The 23,049-nt window shown below is 40.5% G+C and overlaps 2 protein-coding genes across 2 annotated transcripts; both read left to right on the forward strand.

Annotated features, from left to right (window-relative positions):
• The first annotated feature begins 5,106 nt into the window (after positions 1 to 5,106).
• Positions 5,107 to 9,570, forward strand: LOC118275151 (carboxypeptidase B). Its single transcript, XM_035593018.2, has 7 exons — positions 5,107 to 5,273; positions 5,576 to 5,788; positions 5,909 to 5,999; positions 6,868 to 6,969; positions 7,060 to 7,275; positions 7,736 to 8,164; positions 9,168 to 9,570. The coding sequence occupies exons 1-7, from the start codon at positions 5,194 to 5,196 to the stop codon at positions 9,378 to 9,380; spliced, it is 1,344 nt and encodes a 447-aa protein (XP_035448911.2). The 5' UTR covers positions 5,107 to 5,193; the 3' UTR covers positions 9,381 to 9,570.
• Positions 9,571 to 11,550: 1,980 nt separating this feature from the next.
• On the forward strand, positions 11,551 to 21,174 carry LOC118274777 (mucin-2-like). Its single transcript, XM_050697104.1, has 8 exons — positions 11,551 to 11,700; positions 15,052 to 15,264; positions 15,385 to 15,475; positions 15,713 to 15,814; positions 15,906 to 16,121; positions 16,436 to 16,864; positions 17,042 to 20,895; positions 21,168 to 21,174. The coding sequence occupies exons 1-8, from the start codon at positions 11,621 to 11,623 to the stop codon at positions 21,172 to 21,174; spliced, it is 4,992 nt and encodes a 1,663-aa protein (XP_050553061.1). The 5' UTR covers positions 11,551 to 11,620.
• Positions 21,175 to 23,049: the final 1,875 nt, after the last annotated feature.

Here is a 23,049-nt window from a genome sequence, read left to right on the forward strand (position 1 = left end):
AAAAAGAGGTTCTTAGTTTGCACTGTATGTATGTATGTAGGTTAGAGCACGATTATCTCGCGTTTGATTTAAAAAAATCATGCGGTCTTCAGCACAGTATTTTTCTGACGGGGGTACTGTTACCCATCTTAACAAATGAAGATTCACTGTTTAACGTGGGAAGCAGGTTGCCTATTAAAAAATAATCCTTCTTTCTTTCTGTTCACAAAAATAAGTGTTTTTACAATAAACATACACATATAAACATACTCTCATGACATTAGCATAAAGTTGTCAGTATTGCAGTGTACCTACAGTACGGCAGTCGCCATTGCCGCACTGGGAATTGACAATAACTACAAAGAAATATTGAATTCAATAAACTCATACGAGATCATGTTTCCACACAAACCGATTTGCACAATTTCATCCGACTTCGATTCCCGAGCGTAAAAGAATATTGACCGAATAAAGTGGCAGTATTGATAAAGGCAAATAATTTACAATAATTGAGCCGGGAGAGGACACAGCAGTAGTAATTAGAGGACACAGCAGTAAGCAAGTTTTCACACACTTTGTTATAAACCTATTAAACGCAATGAGTCAAGTATATAATTTTCTATTAAAACTTGCCAAGTTATATCATTTTTAACTGAGGTCTGTGTATGGAACTTGGTACTTATTTAGATCTCACTTCTTTTATAGGCGAAGCATTCCAATATTATCGAACTTGGCAGCCTTTCACATTTATGTTTTGGGTGGGATTTCATTTATTTTTGTAAGGTTTATTTTCTTTTTTTCTTATTTTACTTTACTTTGACTAAATACAAACCTTCCTAACGAATTTTAGGTCGGTACGACCATTGGAAGATATAGATAATTTTTTTGTTTTAGTTCCTTAGGGGTATGAATTTACACCTTCATTATTTTTAAAACCGACTCACACTTGGCCATTTTCAGATTTTTTCCTTTACCTTGACCTAAAGACCTACCTCCATGCCAAATTTCAAGTCAATACGACCATTGGAAGTGGTCTAGGTTTTTGATGAGTGAGTGAGTGAGTGAGTGAGTCAGTCAGTGAGTGTATAGTAAAAATAGCGATTTTCTGACGTCAATATCTCAAGATCTACAATAGGTACATTAATGAAATTTTGTATTTTAGATAAGTAAGTAGATCTCGACAGATACTAGAAATTTCATATGCGTAGATAAAATAGATTTTGAGTTATAGGTGGGTCGAACTTGGCCCGAAATGGTTCGTGTAATATAACCCACGGCCGGTGTGTCGGTTTTTTTGCTCGAACTTGGCGGACACACTGCCGTGTGTCTATATTAAATAGAAGGATATTTATTCCCTCTGCCTGTAATCATAATTATTTTGACGATCTAACGGTTCGTTGGTTCTACCGTTGTATACAACAGTAGAGGTGTCCATGTTGTATTTATAATTACCGATTGACGGCGTGTTTGAAAGTGCAGCGCCTCTTGTATTTATTATAAAGTTTTGTTTGTGAGTTGTGACGGTATCTGTGTTACCAGCAACAATTCAAAGACATTTATCTGCGCCCAGTCAAGGAAGCTCGCAATTACTCGCGTCGACGGGTTTCGCGAAAATTGTTCTGTCGTTTGGCTTAATTTATAAAAATGTTTCTTCTGTTTTGAAACACAATTATTAAATTTATTGTCTAGATAATATAATGTGTTTACGAGGAAATTCTCGTCTTATTATAAAACCGTTGCCTAGTTAATTCAATATTTCTAAACATCTTACAGGGTGTGTTCAAAACCGTAACCATGAAGATGAACACGCTGTATGTAAAATGTCAAAGTTGTCAGATAATTGGGAGCGCTCAACTTTACACTTAGGCGAGAGCTAAGTTAGTGCATGTCTTGTGATAGCCTCTGTAGAATACTAGGATATCTAAATGTAATTTTAGATAGAGTAGGACACACTAAGTCAATTCTTTAAAAATCATTACAGGATTTATGCCTTGAAACAGCACCTTAGCACAATTAAACTTGTTTTGGTTATAGATCAGCACCAGTAAGGCAGCATTATTTTTAATTGTTTTAAAAAAGAGGTTCTTAGTTTGCACTGTATGTATATATGTAAGTTTTTGCACGATTATCTCAAGTTTGATTTAAAAAAAAACCACGCGGTTTTCAGCACTGTATTTTTCTTACGGGGATACTGTTACAAACCTTAAAAATTGAGGTTCACTGTTTAACGTGTGAAGCCGGTTCCATATTAATAAAATCCTTCCTTCTTTCTGTTCACAAAAAATAAGTGTTTTTACAATAAACATACACATATAAACATACTCTCATGACATTAGCATAAAGTTGTCAGTATTGCAGTGTACCTACAGTACGGCAGTCGCCATTGCCGCACTGGGAATTGACAATAACTACAAAGAAATATTGAATTCAATAAACTCATACGAGATCATGTTTCCACACAAACCGATTTGCACAATTTCATCCGACTTCGATTCCCGAGCGTAAAAGAATATTGACCGAATAAAGTGGCAGTATTGATAAAGGCAAATAATTTACAATAATTGAGCCGGGAGAGGACACAGCAGTAATTACTTAGTGCGCACTCCGAGCTCATATAATTGATGTCACATCATTGTCAGTACTGCGCTCAGCATTCAATTCGTAATGAGATCATTTCAGTCAGCCCATTTGTTTTCGAAGCGGATTTTCAATGAAATGAGTTTATTTTATTATGTATTACTAACTGTAAAATAGGGGTTTTTTATCCATATGAACACGCAAACCCTATCGTACCCTCTTAGTTTTAATTAGACTAATTTAAGTAATAACTAAAATATTCTGAATGTGTATGTAACTCTTATCGAAAGGTCCATTGCTTAGCATGATGTTGTAGGTACGATTCCGGTTGTATAAAAAATGCCGTCTTCTTGAAATAACGTCTGATACATAAAACTGTGAAATGTCTCCCACATTCCATCATAACCGCCTGACCTCTGCAATAAACCCGACTATAAAGTTAGTACACACGAGAGGGAAACCGAATCAATCAATCCGCGAGTGAGCGCGCAATGTAATGAGAATTTTGAACTAACGATCGATGTGAACAGGCCTTAATTAATGGATCCCTGCGTTAAGTTGCTGATAATGATGGATGGGTGTGCACAGCCAGGCACACGAGTTAATATGTGCCTGTCTCCGACTGACAGGAGGTGCGGTGAACTTCACACTTCAGAGGTTAAGGTTCCCTGCCTTCACGGAACTTTACAACTGGTGCCAAAGTTTATGAATTTTTGCCGAAACAAGTTTACAAATGAAGTAGGGATCCCTTGTAGATTTCATAGATATGTTTACGTATATTTAAGATAAGATATGCCTATCTTGTTTACAATATTTACGTACAATATAACAAGTAAATTGTTCCGATAATTACATAATTATCAAATAATTTACAAAAAGGATAAAATCAAAATTATTACAGAGACATTAGCCGGCGCGACGGCCATTTTGAAATATTTACTAAGACACTTAAATTCTACAAATGCCTCGTTTTTTTCCTAAAGCTCGGTATTTAGGGCAAAAAATATGGAAATATCCTAGTAGGTACTTAGGTATATTTTACTGAAATCTCTATAGAACTCAGCAGTTATAAATCTCTGCTTAATTTAAAATTCGTCGGTGGAATAAGTTTGGAACTTGCGTAAAATAATTATAATTTAGTATTAAATACTAAAGCGACTTTACTTAGGGGAGCGAAGGGTTTTTAACTAACTTAGAAACGTCGGAAGCTAACGGACTTATACTGGAATTTAGTTCACAAATGCCATTAATGTAAGAGCACTTTGTGTTTGGACGAACGTTATGAATTTGATAAATGAAGGCTCCGCGGGCCGGAGATTAATACCAATGAGCCTTCTGAATTATTACGTTTGTCTCATACTGTTGTGGTTCTTTCCTCTAAAGACCACTACAGAACCAACTTGCACGGTTCTCTCACATTATCCTCTATTTCATTGTCTGGACTTTAAAAGAGACTGTGACCTCTGAGTTTGTTTCGGCATTTCTTCTCAGAGTAGTCAGATAGGAAATGCCGGCCTCATCTAGCTATTTGAAATATTGACGTGTAAAAGTGTTATTTTATGACCTATTTACAGAAATAAATATCATTTATCATTTATCATTTATCAATCCAGGACGACTGAACTTGTGAATTGTGAAATGTTCATTGCACACGGATTTATAGACGTCGATTGTCACCAAATATTTAAATAAAGTCGGTTCAATTTCATAGTTGGCGCGGTGGTTGGGCAACCAGGTTCCACGCAAAGTGTAGCAGGTTCGATTCCCGCACGGAGCAACTCTTAATGTAATCCACAAATTGTTGTTTCACGTCTGGGTGGTATATGTATGTGAACTTGTATGTTTATAAACGAACCCACGACACAGGAGAAAATCCTAGAGCGGGACAGCGTCAAATTAAAAAAAAACTATCACAGAGTGATACATGATTATGAGTTATTGTTCTTTATCTTTATTAATTTCCAATACATGTTAAATATGTTTTTTAAATATTTAATTATAAAAAAAAAATCAGTATCCCACTCCCACTAATAGAGAATACTATAAGCTACCGGGCGGTCATGGCTCAAGAGACGAATCTTTGGACTGCTTTTTGGATCAGGCCCTTGACCCAATCGTCTAGCGTTAATCTACTCAGGTGTTGGTCGAGGCTCTTAGCTCTGAAGCCATGGACAGATACGACTATCAGCACAATGATTGCTGAATCTACATCCCACATGTCGACAATCTCATCAAGATATTTACTGGCTAAAACTTGTTCGTTGCCGATGATAGCTTTATTTTTATCAATGTCTCATCAATGCTTTCTGTAATCCGATGACGGTTTAGTGAAAGTAAAAGCCATAATCTTTCAGACATATCGTGCAATAAGATTTATATTAGTTAGTATAATCACATTAACTTTAGTTAAAATCCTAATACGTAACAATTAACTAAAATATTAACACAGGCAAAGCTAATAAAATAGTACACGTCTCAGTAGCAATTATATCAACACAAATATTAATTACAAGTAATAATTATCTAATAAATACTAATAACCAGTAAAATCACTATCAAGATGCCGAATAAATGATTAAATACGATATGGTTTGTACTATGTGATAATGTGTTGCTGCCAGTTGTGAGTGACCCACCATGGAGACCGGACACTTGCTGGTGGTGTGTGCGGCCGTGCTGGGCGCGGTGCAGGCGGGGCAGCATGACATCTACTCGGGGTCAGTACACACATTGGTCTACCTCCATCTGACTAATCTCTTAACTTCAACGATGTCGATTAAAGTGAAATGTGAAATCATAGGACAATACCCTCTGCTACTACAATAATTGTGCAACTTCTGTTTTTTAATCCACGTCCACACTCCGATGATAAATGGGTGCCCCCGCTATTAACTTTTTCAGGATGTCTTTGCAAACGACCCTCTGTACGAGTATTCCTTCGGCGGCCCTTCCCGGTCTCACCAATATATACCATCATTTACTCTTATTTATGCTTTTCGTTGTTCATCTCCATCCACAGGCATTCTGTGTACGGAGTACATGTGCGGAGTAAAGCACACCAGATGCTCCTTCATGATCTGGAGCCAATCCTGGACCTGGACGTGTGGCAGCACGGCATCGTCTCGGAGAGAGAAGCTTTCATCAGAGTGGCTCCTGAGAACAAGGAACTTTTCCTGAACGCTTTGGAAGAAGAGGGAATAGAACACTACGTCCACCTGGAAGATGTTGCTCAGTAAGTGTGATCTGGTTCTTGGCTGATTTTTGAAGAAATGGATTGGAGCACAATGCAGTAGATATACAATTTGTTTGATGAAAATTCCTTTCTAAGCATCAGTTACTTATTTAACCACAGGGACTTAGAAGAGCGCGACAATGAGCTGAAGTCGTGGAGGGCTTCGAAACAAAATAGGCTGTTATTCCAGGACTACCCGCGACATGAAGAAGTAAGTACCCATTACTGTCCACGTGCTTTCTCAACTATCAGAGAACCATAAAGCAGATACGAGTACACTAAAACAAACGCCTAATCCGGTGTTTGTGTGATTTAATCCCAAACGGAGTAAACACTAGCTCACTGCATTATTTATTCAATTCCTAATTAACAGCTTAGTGGGTATTGTTCCCTACTGATTTTGTTTTGATTTTATGAAACACACAATATTATATATGAACCTATATAGTTCGTTCTGCACAGTTTTAGTTTTAGTCCATGATACGTGATTTTAGATATTTATTATCTGAATATTTGTCATTTTATCTTATCGATAAACGGTTGATAACTCTAAAGATATATCAATTTACAAAACATACTAACACTGATTAAGTTCTGAAGTCCAAAATGTTTGAAATTAATTTGTTTATTATTAACGCGTTCAATTTTTCTAGACAAAAATAAATTTTGAGCATAAAATGCAGCAGAAAGGAGTGTAATGAGTCTTTTGTCCGGCAGTGGGACGACCATGGCTAAGAATAAAAATAAATAAAATGCAGCACATCACTCATTAACTTTACTGATCCAATATCATCGTATCGTTATCCCGGCTGCCTCCGGGCCCGGGGTCCGCTTCTCTGCTTCATTCTCTCCACTTCGCGCGGTCTTTCGCATCCAGTGTATCGTTGGCCAGGATATCAAGCCAGCACTTCTATTTCTCTTGCTAAGGCCTGGCAGTGGCAGCATAGCCAGCCATCTGCTTCCTACACAGTTTGTCAGTTTCTATAAAACGTGCCCGTACCAGCGTAGGCAGTACTACAGTTGTTTCAATTACCTGTAGGAACTTGTGTGGAGTATCTAATACACATTTCGTTTCACAGGTTAATGCGTACATGGACAGGATTGCTCTCCAGCACCCCGACCTGGCCACCGTTGTCACAGCTGGTAAGAGTTTCGAAGGACGCGACATCAAGTACATTAAGGTTTGTGTTCATTTTACGGTTTACTGCTATGAGTACCTCAATAGTGTAACTTTGAATTCTTTGTAAGAAATATTAAATTGCACCAACCAGATTTCAACAAGCAACTTTGAAGACAGTAGCAAGCCTATCTACATGCTGACTGCGATGATCCACGCGCGCGAGTGGGTCACCACTCCAACCCTCCTGTACTCCATGCATCGGCTGGTGGAGAACTTGAGGAGTCAGGACCAAGACCTGCGGGAGGATATCGACTGGATCATCATGCCGCTACTCAACCCTGATGGCTACGAGTACTCACATACGACCGTGAGTCTTACTGTTACGACCATCGTTTGAGCTCAAACCAACTCGAGAAATTGCCATAATTAATATCGACACAATTTTTCCTTGAGTTTTAGTCCGCCCATTTCACCAATTGGATGCTCTCAGTGCTTAGCCTTTTTCTATATGAAGTAGGGTGGTAAACAAACAGATAGATCACCTGATGGTAAGCCATCGGCGCCGTCCATAGACACTCGCAACAAGTACTTTGTCGGTCTTTTAGGAATAGGAATATGAGGCCAATCCTCACATTTGACTTTACATATCTAATCCCTGGATTAGAGGATTGGAGCCGTCCCCGATATCATCATTGTTTTTCTGTAAGGCCGAGGTATGACTCCGCTCAAGCTGGACCATCGTCCCGAAGTATCTCGCTCTCCCACTTTATTGTTATTTAATAAAAAATAATATAAATGTAATTATACTAAATCTGTCCATTTTCTAGGACCGTCTTTGGCGAAAGACAAGGTCATACAGACCTGAATTCAACGACACATGCTGGGGTGTGGACGGCAACAGGAATTACGACTCCGTACACTTCGGTGTGATTGGGGCTAGCGCTGATCCCTGTAATGTTACCTACCCTGGACCTGAACCCTTCTCTGAAGTGGAGACTGCTTACGTCCGAGACGTTTTGCTGGAACATGTGGACAGGATCCAATTATTCATGGATGTTCACAGTTTCGGCAATTATATAACATATGGCTATGGCGACGGTACGTTGCCACCGAATGTGGTAGAGCTGCACCTGATGTCTTCAGTGATGGGGGCAGCTTTTGACGTGAAGAAACTGCCCGAGGCTAATTTCTATAGAGTGGGCAATAGTGGCATCTTGATGTACCCCACCGCTGGCTGCGCCCAAGATTATGCTCAGGTGGGTATTTGAACATGTTTGAAAATTCCTTAAATTATAACAATTTTTATTATGTTGTAATTTTTATTGTAATTGTTATCATGTCTATGGTCCAAGCTGCGTGCTAAGCATTGCAGTATCTCCAACGAAAGGCAGCTCCTGCTGGTAAACGATAACTTGATTATGATGAGCATATTCTTGTCCTTGCTAATTTCACACAGCAGTATAGAATCGTACAACGTCTTATCTAGTTCAACGTGTATTTTAATCCGCACCTACTAATTATTTGTTTATCTACTGATACGTTCAGATTTATTATTCAGATAAACACGCTGCTGTTTGTGTTTTACCGTTTAAGCAACAATATGTGTCACGAAAGTTATAATACTAAATCACTTATTCAAATCTGACGCATATTATAAATAACCTTGATTATTATCTCATAAATTATGATAAATGACAATTTTACTGTGAACTCCGTCAATTTCATTCCTGTATTTTCATCATTTCATTTCTTTATTTTCCAAAGAGCGATGTAAATACTAACTTTTGTTCCAACCTATAATTATTTAGCATGAACATCGACCCAACAGCAACGCTTGCTACGGCAGCAGTACAGTACTATCTAGAATCTTCACGTTGATTTATCCACACTAGGCCTCCTGCCAGAAACCTTCCATTAAATTAATTTCTGTCATTCTATGTTCACTGGTTTTTATGGTCTCCCATACCTACATGATTACATCTATCAGAGTAAGCGCAGTGACTGGCAGTGACTGCCAAGCAGCTGCGATTCCCGACCGAAGCAATATAACTTTAATGAGACATATATGAGACAAGTAACTCGACTGCTTTCACCAGACCAGGGGCCTTAGTTAAACGATTTCCTATTATTTCTTTTTCAGTGATCGACCAAAACATAATAGCAGACTGGATATGTTTTTTAAGAAATAATAGGAAATCGTTTTGCCTTTGTTAGGAGGACTATATTGTTTTAGTCCCTAATTGGATGTTTTTGTTTCAGTCTATCGGCATTCCGTTCTCGTTGACGCTGGAGCTGCCAAGCTACGGGCACGGGTTCGTGGTTCCTCCGCAGTACATCAACCACATCAACGACGAGACGTGGCACGGCATCGCCGAGAGTGCCAGGCTCGCGCGCACCTTCCACAGGAAGAGGTCCAGCCTCCCCGTCGACCCACCAGTGAACCCACCAGTCAACCCTCCTAACAATAACTAATAATAGTTTTACATAGCATAAAGTTATCTTTACTTATAACAAATCTGTAGAGAGGTTAATTCACATACACAGAGACACACGTTGTAAATGTAGTGATGATGGGATGACTGTAAGAGAATGCTGTTAACATTAAGTCCAATTGTGCAATTGTATAAAACAATAATAAATAAAAAGTGATTATCAATTCTTAGAGGTTGCGTTTTAATGTCACCTATTTACATAAAATAAATTATAACCATGACGAAATGTTTCTGAAAGACAATGAAGAAAACAGAGAAAATGTGTCGATAAATAAATAGATCCAAAGAAGTAATTTAATCATAAATTTAATTTCCAAAATTCTAAGATCGACTGCAGCAACTGCACTATAAAGTTAGTACACACGAGAGGGAAACCGAATCAATCATTTTAAGTAAAAGAAAGAAAAAAAACATGATCAAGGTTACCGGAGGCCCAATTCCACCCTTCCCAATCTTCCCAATCCCCGATTTCCCAACAACCCTTAAATTCCTAACTCCCAAAAGGTCGGCAACGCACTTGTAACGCCTCTGGTGTTTCAAGTGTCCATGGGCGGCGGTGATTGCTTACTATCAGGTGATACGTCAGCTCGTTTACCGGCGAGTTTCATAAAAAAAATCAATCCGCGAGTGAGCGCGCAATGTAATGAGAATTTTGAACTAACGATCGATGTGAACAGGCCTTAATTAATGGATCCCTGCGTTAAGTTGCTGATAATGATGGATGGGTGTGCACAGCCAGGCACACGAGTTAATATGTCATGAAAGTAGATTTAATGCACATCCTGGTTAATGGTTGTCAGGAGCACCTGAACTTTTCATACGAGCAAAGGTGGATTTGTGCAGATCCGAACTAAATCAGTTCACAAGACGTTTCTACTTTTCTTTTTGTATAAGAAGTGGTTTGTACTTTTACACATGTAAGGTAGACCATGCTATTAAAATACTATGGCCGGAATGATACAGGGGTCGAAGCAAAGAATTTATTAAACTGGATACTCTTATGGTCATGGTAGCCCACACTGAACGTATTATTCCTGTACTGTCGACAGAGTCAGTACTCCAAACGAGGAAACCAAATATTCGAAAGGCTCCACCGAGCCTCGCCAGGAGTCTGGCGCCTTTAATACGTACCCGTATCTCTACTAGAACGCTTGCTAAATATATTAACATTGCTATGTCTAAGGTGTTAGGAGAAGTATCATCTACCATGACTCAGTGTGGATCGTTTGGGACTAAGGCTGGCAGAGAAGACCAACTTGACGTCAATATCATTGATGACCATTCTAACTGAGATAATTGTGGTGTACTCAACTCACATTTCACGTATTGTAGCTAAATACAAAGGTACACAACACCCAGATCAGATGCCAATCTTCCTTAAGGATTGGTCTCTTTGGATATATGCAGACGATAGTACAGTAACCAAAGTATAACAGTCTTCGAGAGAATCCATAGTCGAACGCTTGAACTCGTTTTTAAAAGCCTAGCCTTGCGTGTCGTGTCGGCGGCGTCTGTTCTAGGTTCCGATTCGCGTGTAATCCTACTTGTCGGAAAGAATCCGTTCTGTTATCTAGCCATCAGAAAAGCAGTTAATACCTGCACAAACCAGATAACACCCAGATATCCGAATACCTATGTAATTTTCGTATTACAATATTTTTATTTCTAACTAGCTTTTGTCCGCGACTTCATCCGCGTGGGTAATGACTTCCGGCAGAATTTGGGTTTTCAAATTCGTCTTTTCAAAGGTATATTCTACTATGTAGCCTGCGATAGTTATGTTAATTGTGCATATAAATGCAGGGTGCCTCTCTGGACCTTCTTACCTAGTACGTGAGTTACAGGGTTCAGAGAGTTGAGCTGAACGGAGAGGTTACTGCCGGTTCTGTTGTCAGGATAGGTGTTCTGCAGGGTGTTAGAGGGAGAATTTCCAAAAACCTGTCTCTTACACCCCCCAATGAACACACATGCCAAGTTTCAGCTCTCTACAATCAGTAGCTATGGCGTGTCAGTCGTGTTGCCTGTCAGTCAATCAGTCAGTTTTATATAAACATAGATTGAAGATAGATAACACGCATTTCTCAATGTGGTTATTAATCCATTAATTGGCAAGAAATCATATCAAGACGATTATAAAATCTTCTAACGATAATATTTTTAAAATTTGATAAAACGATAAAATCAGTGAATGATGGAGTGGCCAGTTGTGAGTGACAGACCATGGCAACCAGACACCTGCTCGTGGTGTGTGCGGCCGTGCTGGGCGCGGTGCAGGCGGGGCAGCATGACATCTACTCGGGGTCAGTACAGACATTGGTCTACCTTCATCTGACAAATTACTTCAATAGGTTTTCAATTTGGATCTGGACACAACGTGGTCTCTCTCTGTGAGCCTTATAGCGCGCTGATCGATCTAAAGCTCCCTAGCTTTCATAGGACAGTACCCACTAATGCTATTATACATATACAATACTACACCTCATTTCGTTGTCCTCATTTTCAGGATGTTTTTGCAAACGACTCTCTGTATGTATAAGCATTCGCCGCCGCCCATGGACACTTGAAACACCAGAAGTGTTACAAGTGTGTTGCCAACCTTTCGGGGGTTAGAAATTTAAGAGTTGTTGGGGAATCGGGCATTGGGAAGATTGGGAAGGGAGGTAATTAGGCCTCTCACACACAACGCAAGCGTTGTTTCACGTCGGTTTTCTGTGAGGCCGAGGTATCACTCCGGTCGAGCTGGTCCATTCGTGGCGACGAGAAAATATACCTTCAAATTATAATAACTATGGTCAATAAAAGTGTGTTAGATGTAAAAAAATGACAATAAGAAGGTGACCGGGCTGGAATGCAGTAGGTGTGATAAAGTTGTACATGATGACTTGGAGCAAGGGTTCCAAGAAGTTGACCAGCGGTCCCTCGCGACAGCCTTGGAAGTAGCCGAGCTGCCCGAAATAGCCTCTAAGGACATAGAAAAGTTATGAATACCGAGGCCATCAAAACTGAATGTGGCTGATAAGGAAATACTTTCTACGCGTCAATTACCAGGAATTAAAGAGAAACCGGGACCCATCCTCGTTGAACTTAAGTCGAAGACACTCCAGCAACAATGGATGGGTGCTGGCAAGGAAAACTGTATTACCGTGGGTCAAATAGTGCCGAACGTTCCGAAAGATAAAGCTGACGATCGCTTCTACACAAGGGAGGCCCTCACCAAGTACCAAAGAACACTACTATATAACGCAAAAATCACATTACTACTACGGTTTGATTTAAAACAAAATTTACTCCTTCTTGGTGATATTAATCTGAAACAAAGTTCAACATACACAGATTCATATCTAAGAACACTAAGCGAACGATTGGACTGAAAAAGATTTAATCACCAAGTCGTGTGTCGACCATGTATTTGCACGTTTCTTCACACTGCAACCGTTCGCAGCGGTGTCGATGTCGTACTAGCAGACCATCGGGGCTTTACCTGCGGTGACGAGTCGTTAGAGATAAGATAGATTGTTCTAAATTAGTCTAACATTATTTGCAATCTTTTTACAAGGAACTTCAAAATATTGGCTGAACTAAAACTACTAATATGAATCCGCCTAATTATATTTCAAGTTTTAGTTATGAAGCGTTTAATAAAGCAGAAAAGTCTGCAAGTAATGACAAGGCAAGAAAACTGGCTAGCGGGTACTCGAAGCTTTTTACTATAACTTGGATTGATAATAATGACGCCCGGCTTTGTGATAAAAGAGACAAATTATACAGTGATTGGAAAAATATTTTAAAAAACTCGAATACTAGAACTAAATCTTAGAAATAAAATATTAGAAAATAGAATAAATCGTTATTATATACAATATATTAATGATAATTTTAAAAATATACACTATTCTAACCCTTAATTTGGCACCGATAAAAATATTCAAAATATATGAATTTGACAAATGTATGGCTTCGGGGGTATCTTATAACGTCCTAGAAAAATGAAAAAAAAATCTAATAGCCCACTGTTGGGAAAAGTGGTGTCCGTCACAGCGGACATTGCCAATTACTGAGAAATTAATGGTCAGATTTATATGTTCGCTGAGGCGGACACTGCCAAATTACGGAAAATAAAAACCATAATTATTTTTATGTTTTTTTTTATTAAAGACAAATACAAAAACGAACATTTTAGTACGAATTGATACATGATACATAATGCATACATTTTTGTGACCAATAATCAAGATAAGAAGGCATTACAACAATACCCCTAAGAACATGGATAGCTAAAAAGTCTCTAAATTCTTCGTCGGTTAGTTGAATTGACTTGCCGGTTTATTGAACTGAATATAAGTTGGTCTGCTCTATAATACTAGTAAGAATATCTTGAGAAAAAAAAGGTAAAAGAAACTCAAAGGTGAATCATCTTCTGGCAGATCTATGTATCATAGATCTGATATCATCCTCACCCTCTTCTATTGTCGGTTGGTCTGTCTGCTAAAATTTTTTGGCGTTTTTTGTTCTTTTGGCTTGGACTGTGGGTGCCTAGATATTGTTTTTCAGGATACTAATAAAGAAGCTATTGGTGTTATAGGCGTTGCATGCAATGAAGGAATAGTAGATAGGGATGGAACATTTTCATAAATGGAGTTGCCAATTTCACGGACGTCAGAATCTGGTATAATATCAGCATCTTCAGAGTTTAATTCTTCATCGGATGTATAGTGTTAAGCTAACAAGAGAATATGCAATTGATGGTGCAGGAAAAGACAGCGGGGTGGAAGAATTAGTATGTGCATCATGCAATTCAGTTTCCGAATCTGATATTTCGCTAGCATCGGAAGGTGCATGTTCCTTGGGCACTAAAGCAATAATTTTACTTGCGCTATTAGGCTGTTGGCAAAGAAAAACAATCAAACTCAGCACCATAAGCAAACAACCAAAAGCACACACATTTTGGCGTTGTCCGCTGCAGCGGACATAGTGATAAAGTCGTACTTTTCTAAACAATTGGCAATGTCCGCTGTGACGGACAAAACATTTTAGTTACAAATAAACATCATAAAAATGTAATAAAGTGTGTATGTTTTTGTAAATAATGATTGACATGTTTATTATCTAATAAATAAATCTATATTGCAGTTTATTTTTCCACAAAAAATAAGAAAAACAATTATAAATACCTTGAGCAAAACAGGAGGCCGCCTTTTCACAGATATTTTGCGTCCCAACTGACATTTGCAATGGTGCCACAATCATTATGTATGTTTTTACTATTAGTTTATGGTATAAACAAACATGTAGTCCATTAGAAATCGATGAAAATGAAATAAAACCTTGGCAGGATTTATTTTAAATAAGTGTCCGTCACACCGGACATTACCAAATTAAGGGCTAAATCAAATGGTAGGAAAAGTGCCCTTGTCACATGACAGGGCTATTCTCAGAGCTATTGATGAGCAGGGAATTACTACCAAAATCATTGCTGACAACTTCGCAAATTGTTTTGACAGAACGGTTAAACATATAGTTGCAAAGTGTAATACTAAAATAACGGATAAAGCAACACGCACATATATCCTTGAATTCTAGTATGTTGTTTAAAAGAGGTATACCAACATTTACTCTTATTTATGCTTTTCCTTATTCATCTCCATCCACAGGCATTCTGTGTACGGAGTACATGTGCGGAGTAAAGCACACCAGATGCTCCTTCATGATCTGGAGCCAATCCTGGACCTGGACGTGTGGCAGCACGGCATCGTCTCGGAGAGAGAAGCTTTCATCAGAGTGGCTCCTGAGAACAAGGAACTTTTCCTGAACGCTTTGGAAGAAGAGGGAATAGAACACTACGTCCACCTGGAAGATGTTGCTCAGTAAGTGTGATCTGGTTCTTGGCTGATTTTTGAAGAAATGGATTGGAGCACAATGCAGTAGATATACAATGTGTTTGATGAAAATTCCTTTCTAAGCATCAGTTACTTATTTAACCACAGGGACTTAGAAGAGCGCGACAATGAGCTGAAGTCGTGGAGGGCTTCGAAACAAAATAGAATGGCCTTCGAGGACTACCCCCGACATGAAGAAGTGAGTACTTTCAAAGACCTTATCGTAGGAAACTGTCTACAAACAATGTTTTACAACTAGCAGAAATAAATTACAACACAAACCCACTAAAACACACGCGTAATCTTCATTTAATCTAACAAAGTATTAACGAGCCTAAATACATATAATATGTGTATTGTAAAAGTGCAAATTGCTCAAATTTAAAATTTCTGGTGAAATTTATTACTGAGCAACATAATACATTTCGTTTCACAGGTTAATGCGTACATGGACAGGATTGCTCTCCAGCACCCCGACCTGGCCACCGTTGTCACAGCTGGTAAGAGTTTCGAAGGACGCGACATCAAGTACATTAAGGTTTGTGTTCATTTTACGGTTTACTGCTATGAGTACCTCAATAGTGTAACTTTTGAATTCTTTGTAAATAATATTAAATTTCACCAACCAGATTTCAACAAGCAACTTTGAAGACAGTAGCAAACCTATCTACATGCTGACTGCGATGATCCACGCGCGCGAGTGGGTCACCACTCCAACCCTCCTGTACTCCATGCATCGGCTGGTGGAGAACTTGAGGAGTCAGGACCAAGACCTGCGGGAGGATATCGACTGGATCATCATGCCGCTACTCAACCCTGATGGCTACGAGTACTCACATACGACCGTGAGTCTTACTGTTACGACCATCGTTTGAGCTCAAACCAACTCGAGAAATTGACATAATTATTAATATCGACACTGATAAATGTTGTAAAAATGTTCTTAATTTTTCCTTGAATTTTAGTCCACCCATTTCACCAGTTGGATACTCAGTGCTTAGCCATTTCTTAAATGAGGCAGGGTGGTAAACAAACTGATGGATCACCTGATGTTAAGCCATCGGCGCTGGCCATAGGCACTGTATTTGGGGATTGGAGCCGTCCCCAATATCTTAAATATAAAATAAATGTATTAAATCTAAATCTGTCCATTTTATAGGAACGTCTTTGGCGAAAGACAAGGTCATACAGACCTGAATTCAACGACACATGCTGGGGTGTGGACGGCAACAGGAATTACGATTCCGTAAACTTCGGTGTGATTGGGGCTAGCAGTGATCCCTGTAATGTTACCTACCCTGGACCTGAACCCTTCTCTGAAGTGGAAACTGCTTACGTCCGAGACGTTTTGCTGGAACATGTGGACAGGATCCAATTATTCATGGATGTTCACAGTTTCGGCAATTATATAACATATGGCTATGGCGACGGTACGTTGCCACCGAATGTGGTAGAGCTGCACCTGATGTCTTCAGTGATGGGGTCAGCTATAGACGTGCACAAACTGCCCGAGGCTAATTTCTATAGAGTGGGCAACAGTGGCATCTTGATGTACCCCACCGCTGGCTGCGCTCAGGACTACGCTCAGGTAGGTATTGAAACTGGTTTTAAAACTATTTATAAAGTAATGGTGTGAGAACCAGACCCTTACGTGCGGTGCGTCGCTAAGTCGTTTGTCGCCGTTCTAAGGGTTTAAATGTTTTAGTAGCTAATTCGCTGGTATACTATTATACCAATGTGGTTAACTGTTATTTTTATTTTACAGTCTATTGGCATTCCCTTCTCGTTGACACTGGAGCTACCAAGCTACGGGCAACGATTCGAGGTCTCTCCGCAGTACATCAACCACATAAACGAGGAGACGTGGCAAGGCATCGCGGCCAGCGCCCGCGTCGCTCGCACGTTCTATAAGGCAAGGACGAGCGCTCCTACTACCGATCGTCCTACAGACCCTTCTACTGATTCCTCTACATACGAACCGACCAAATCCACCACATACCCACCTACCGAAACCACCACATACTTACCTACTGAAACCACTACAAACCCAGCTACTGAAACCACCACAAACCCACCTACTGAAACCACTACAAACCCACCTACTGAAACCACTACAAACCCAGCTACCGAAACTACCACAAACCCACCTACTGAAACCACCACATACCCACCTACCGAAACCACCACATACTTACCTATTGAAACCACTACAAACCCACCTACTGAAACCACCACATACTTACCTACTGAAACCACCACATACTTACCTACTGAAACCACTACAAACCCACCTACTGAATCCACCACATACTTACCTACTGAAACCACTACAAACCCACCTACTGAAACCACCACATACCTACCTACTGAAACCACTACATACTTACCTACTGAAACCACCACATACCCACCTACCGAAACCACCACATACTTACCTATTGAAACCACTACCAACCCACCTACTGAAACCACCACATACTTACCTACTGAAACCACTACAAACCCACCTACTGAAACCACCACATACTTACCTACTGAATCCACCACATACTTACCTACTGAAACCACTACAAACCCAGCTACTGAATCCACCACATACTTACCTACTGAAACCACCACAAACCCACCTACTGAATCCACTACATACTTACCTACTGAAACCACCACATACTTACCTACTGAATCCACCACATACTTACCTACTGAAACCACTACAAACCCACCAACTGAAACCACTACATACTCACCTACTGAAACCACTACATACTTACCTACTGAATCCACTACAAACCCAGCTGCTGAAACCACTACATACTTACCTACTGAATCCACTACAAACCCAGCTGCTGAAACCACTACATACTTACCTACTGAAACCACTACAAACCTACCTACTGAAACCACTACATACTCACCTACTGAAACCACTACAAACTTACCTACTGAAACCACTACAAACCCAGCTACTGAAACCACCACAAACCCACCTACTGAAACCACCACATACTTACCTACTGAAACCACTACAAACCCACCTACTGAAACCACCACATACTTACCTACTGAAACCACTACAAACCCACCTACTGAAACCACCACAAACCCACCTACTGAAACCACCACATACTTACCTACTGAAACCACTACAAACCCACCTACTGAAACCACCACATACTTACCTACTGAAACCACTACATACTTACCTACTGAAACCACCACATACTTACCTACTGAATCCACCACATACTTACCTACTGAAACCACCACAAACCCACCTACTGAATCCACCACATACTTACCTACTGAAACCACCACAAACCCACCTACTGAATCCACCACATACTTACCTACTGAAACCACTACAAACCCACCTACTGAAACCACCACATACTTACCTACTGAAACCACCACATACTTACCTACTGAAACCACCACAAACCCACCTACTGAAACCACCACATACTTACCTACTGAAACCACCACATACTTACCTACTGAAACCACAACAAACCCACCTACTGAAACCACCACATACTTACCTACTGAAACCACTACATACTCACCTACTGAATCCACCACATACTTACCTACTGAAACCACTACAAACCCACCTACTGAAACCACCACATACTTACCTACTGAATCCACTACAAACCCACCTACTGAAACCACCACATACTTACCTACTGAAACCACCACATACTTACCTACTGAATCCACCACATACTTACCTACTGAAACCACCACAAACCCACCTACTGAAACCACCACATACTTACCTACTGAAACCACCACATACTCACCTACTGAATCCACCACATACTTACCTACTGAAACCACTACAAACCCACCTACTGAATCCACCACATACTCACCTACTGAATCCACTACAAACCCACCTACTGAATCCACTACAAACCCACCTACTGAATCCACTACATACTTACCTACTGAATCCACAACATACTTACCTACTGAATCCACCACATACTTACCTACTGAAACCACCACAAACCCAGCTACTGAATCCACTACAAACTTACCTACTGAAACCACTACATACTCACCTACTGAATCCACTACATACTTACCTACTGAAACCACCACATACTTACCTACTGAATCCACCACATACTTACCTACTGAAACCACTACAAACCCACCTACTGAAACCACCACATACTTACCTACTGAAACCACCACATACTTACCTACTGAAACCACCACATACTCACCTACTGAAACCACCACATACTCACCTACTGAAACCACTACAAACCCACCTACTGAAACCACCACATACTTACCTACTGAAACCACTACAAACCCACCTACTGAAACCACCACATACTTACCTACTGAAACCACTACAAACCCACCTACTGAAACCACCACATACTTACCTACTGAAACCACCACATACTTACCTACTGAAACCACTACAAACCCACCTACTGAAACCACCACATACTTACCTACTGAAACCACCACATACTCACCTACTGAAACCACCACATACTTACCTACTGAAACCACTACAAACCCACCTACTGAAACCACCACATACTTACCTACTGAATCCACTACAAACCCACCTACTGAAACCACCACAAACCCACCTACTGAATCCACCACATACTTACCTACTGAAACCACTACAAACCCACCTACTGAAACCACCACATACTTACCTACTGAAACCACTACAAACCCACCTACTGAATCCACCACATACTCACCTACTGAAACCACTACAAACCCACCAACTGAAACCACTACATACTCACCTACTGAAACCACTACATACTTACCTACTGAATCCACTACAAACCCAGCTGCTGAAACCACCACATACTTACCTACTGAATCCACTACAAACCCACCTACTGAAACCACCACATACTTACCTACTGAAACCACTACAAACCCACCTACTGAAACCACTACATACTTACCTACTGAAACCACCACAAACCCACCTATTGAAACCACTACAAACCCAGCTACTGAAACCACTACAAACCCACCTACTGAAACCACCACATACTTACCTACTGAAACCACTACAAACCCACCTACTGAAACCACTACAAACCCACCTACTGAATCCACCACATACTCACCTACTGAAACCACCACATACTTACCTACTGAAACCACTACAAACCCACCTACTGAAACCACCACATACTTACCTACTGAAACCACCACATACTTACCTACTGAAACCACCACATACTTACCTACTGAAACCACTACAAACCCACCTACTGAAACCACTACATACTTACCTACTGAAACCACCACAAACCCACCTATTGAAACCACTACATACTTACCTACTGAAACCACTACATACTTACCTACTGAAACCACTACATACTCACCTACTGAATCCACTACATACTTACCTACTGAATCCACTACATACTTACCTACTGAATCCACTACATACTTACCTACTGAATCCACTACATACTTACCTACTGAAACCACTACAAACCCACCAACTGAAACCACTACATACTCACCTACTGAAACCACTACATACTTACCTACTGAATCCACTACAAACCCAGCTGCTGAAATCACTACATACTTACCTACTGAATCCACCACATACTTACCTACTGAAACCACTACAAACCCACCTACTGAAACCACCACATACTTACCTACTGAAACCACTACAAACCCACCTACTGAATCCACTACAAACCCACCTACTGAATCCACTACAAACCCACCTACTGAATCCACTACAAACCCAGCTACTGAAACCACCACATACCTACCTACTGAATCCACTACAAACCCACCTACTGAATCCACTACAAACCCACCTATTGAAACCACTACAAACCCAGCTACTGAAACCACTACAAACCCAGCTACTGAATCCACTACAAACCCAGCTACAAAATCCACCACATACTTACCTACTGAAACCACTACAAACCCACCTACTGAAACCACCACAAACCTACCTACTGAAACCACCACATACTTACCTACTGAAACCACCACATACTCACCTACTGAAACCACTACAAACCCACCTACTGAAACCACTACAAACCCACCTACTGAAACCACCACATACTTACCTACTGAAACCACTACAAACCCACCTACTGAAACCACCACAAACCCACCTACTGAAACCACCACCGACTTACCTACTGAAACCACTACAAACCCACCTACTGAAACCACCACATACTTACCTACTGAAACCACTACAAACCCACCTACTGAAACCACCACAAACCCACCTACTGAAACCACCACATACCCACCTACTGAAACCACCACATACTTACCTAATGAAACCACCACATATTTTCCTACTGAATCCACTACAAACCCAGCTACTGAATCCACCACAATCCCACCTACTGAATCCACTACAAACCCACCTACTGAAACCACCACATACTTACCTACTGAAACCACTACAAACCCACCTACTGAAACCACCACAAACCCACCTACTGAAACCACCACCGACTTACCTACTGAAACCACTACAAACCCACCTACTGAAACCACCACATACTTACCTACTGAAACCACCACATACTTACCTACTGAATCCACTACAAACCCACCTACTGAAACCACAACAAACCCACCTACTGAAACCACCACATACTTACCTAATGAAACCACCACATATTTACCTACTGAATCCACTACAAACCCACCTACTGAATCCACTACAAGCCCACCCACTGAATCCACTACATACTCACCTACTGAAACCACTACAAACCCACCTACTGAAACCACCACATACTTACCTACTGAAACCACTACAAACCCACCTACTGAAACCACCACATACTTACCTACTGAATCCACTACAAACCCAGCTACTGAAACCACAACAAACCCACCTACTGAATCCACTACAAACCCACCTACTGAAACCACCGCAAACCCACCTACTGAAACAACCACATACTTACCTACTGAAACCACTACAAACCCACCAACTGAAACCACCACATACTCACCTACTAAAACCACTACAAACCCACCTACTGAAACCACTACAAACCCACCTACTGAATCCACTACAAACCCACCTACTGAAACCACCACATATTTACCTACTGAAACCACTACAAGCCCACCCACTGAATCCACTACAAACCCAGCTACTGCATCCACTACAAACCCACCTACTGAAACCACCACATACTTACCTACTGAAACCACCACATACTCACCTACTGCAACCACCACATACTTACCTAATGAAACCACCACATACTTACCTACTGAAACCACTACAAACCCACCTACTGAATGCACTACAAACCCACCTACTGAATCCACTACTAACCCACCTACTGAAACCACCACATATTTACCTACTGAAACTAATACAAGCCCACCCACTGAATCCACTACAAACCCACCTACTGAAACCACTTTAGGGAACAGAGAGTCTATCCGACTCTATCCGTGTTAATTCGCATGCAAACTTCATATGTGCGATGCAGGATATTTGTGACGTCATCCATTGATTTGCTCGTCGATAGTCTATGTGCGACTTCTGTCATCTGTCACTTGTCAATGTGTCGCCACATCACTCCCCCCCAAGACCGGAGGTCGATCCTGTTGAGACGGCTGTCGATGCTTGAGATGAGCGGTGCCAGAGCCAGTGTAGGATGTCCCTAGTTCCAGTGAGTCGGAACTGTGCCGCTGAATGCCCAGTGAGTCGGGTGAGCGGTGCAGGGTGATACTCCAGTGAGTCGGAGTAGT

The sequence above is a fragment of the Spodoptera frugiperda genome, chromosome 11, assembly GCF_023101765.2.
Source record: "Spodoptera frugiperda isolate SF20-4 chromosome 11, AGI-APGP_CSIRO_Sfru_2.0, whole genome shotgun sequence".
In the NCBI taxonomy this organism is placed as follows: Eukaryota; Metazoa; Arthropoda; class Insecta; order Lepidoptera; family Noctuidae; genus Spodoptera; species Spodoptera frugiperda.

What these genes read in the sequence shown, in the direction of transcription:
- LOC118275151 (XM_035593018.2), top strand. Translation starts at nt 5,194, where the DNA reads ATGGAGACCGGACACTTGCTGGTGGTGTGTGCGGCCGTGCTGGGCGCG. An exon ending in CAGCATGACATCTACTCGGG is followed by an intron (nt 5,274 to 5,575) that starts GTCAGTACACAC and finishes CTCCATCCACAG; the next exon opens with GCATTCTGTGTACGGAGTAC. An exon ending in GCGACATCAAGTACATTAAG is followed by an intron (nt 6,970 to 7,059) that starts GTTTGTGTTCAT and finishes TGCACCAACCAG; the next exon opens with ATTTCAACAAGCAACTTTGA.
- LOC118274777 (XM_050697104.1), top strand. Translation starts at nt 11,621, where the DNA reads ATGGCAACCAGACACCTGCTCGTGGTGTGTGCGGCCGTGCTGGGCGCG. An exon ending in CACCTGGAAGATGTTGCTCA is followed by an intron (nt 15,265 to 15,384) that starts GTAAGTGTGATC and finishes ATTTAACCACAG; the next exon opens with GGACTTAGAAGAGCGCGACA. An exon ending in GCGCTCAGGACTACGCTCAG is followed by an intron (nt 16,865 to 17,041) that starts GTAGGTATTGAA and finishes TTTATTTTACAG; the next exon opens with TCTATTGGCATTCCCTTCTC.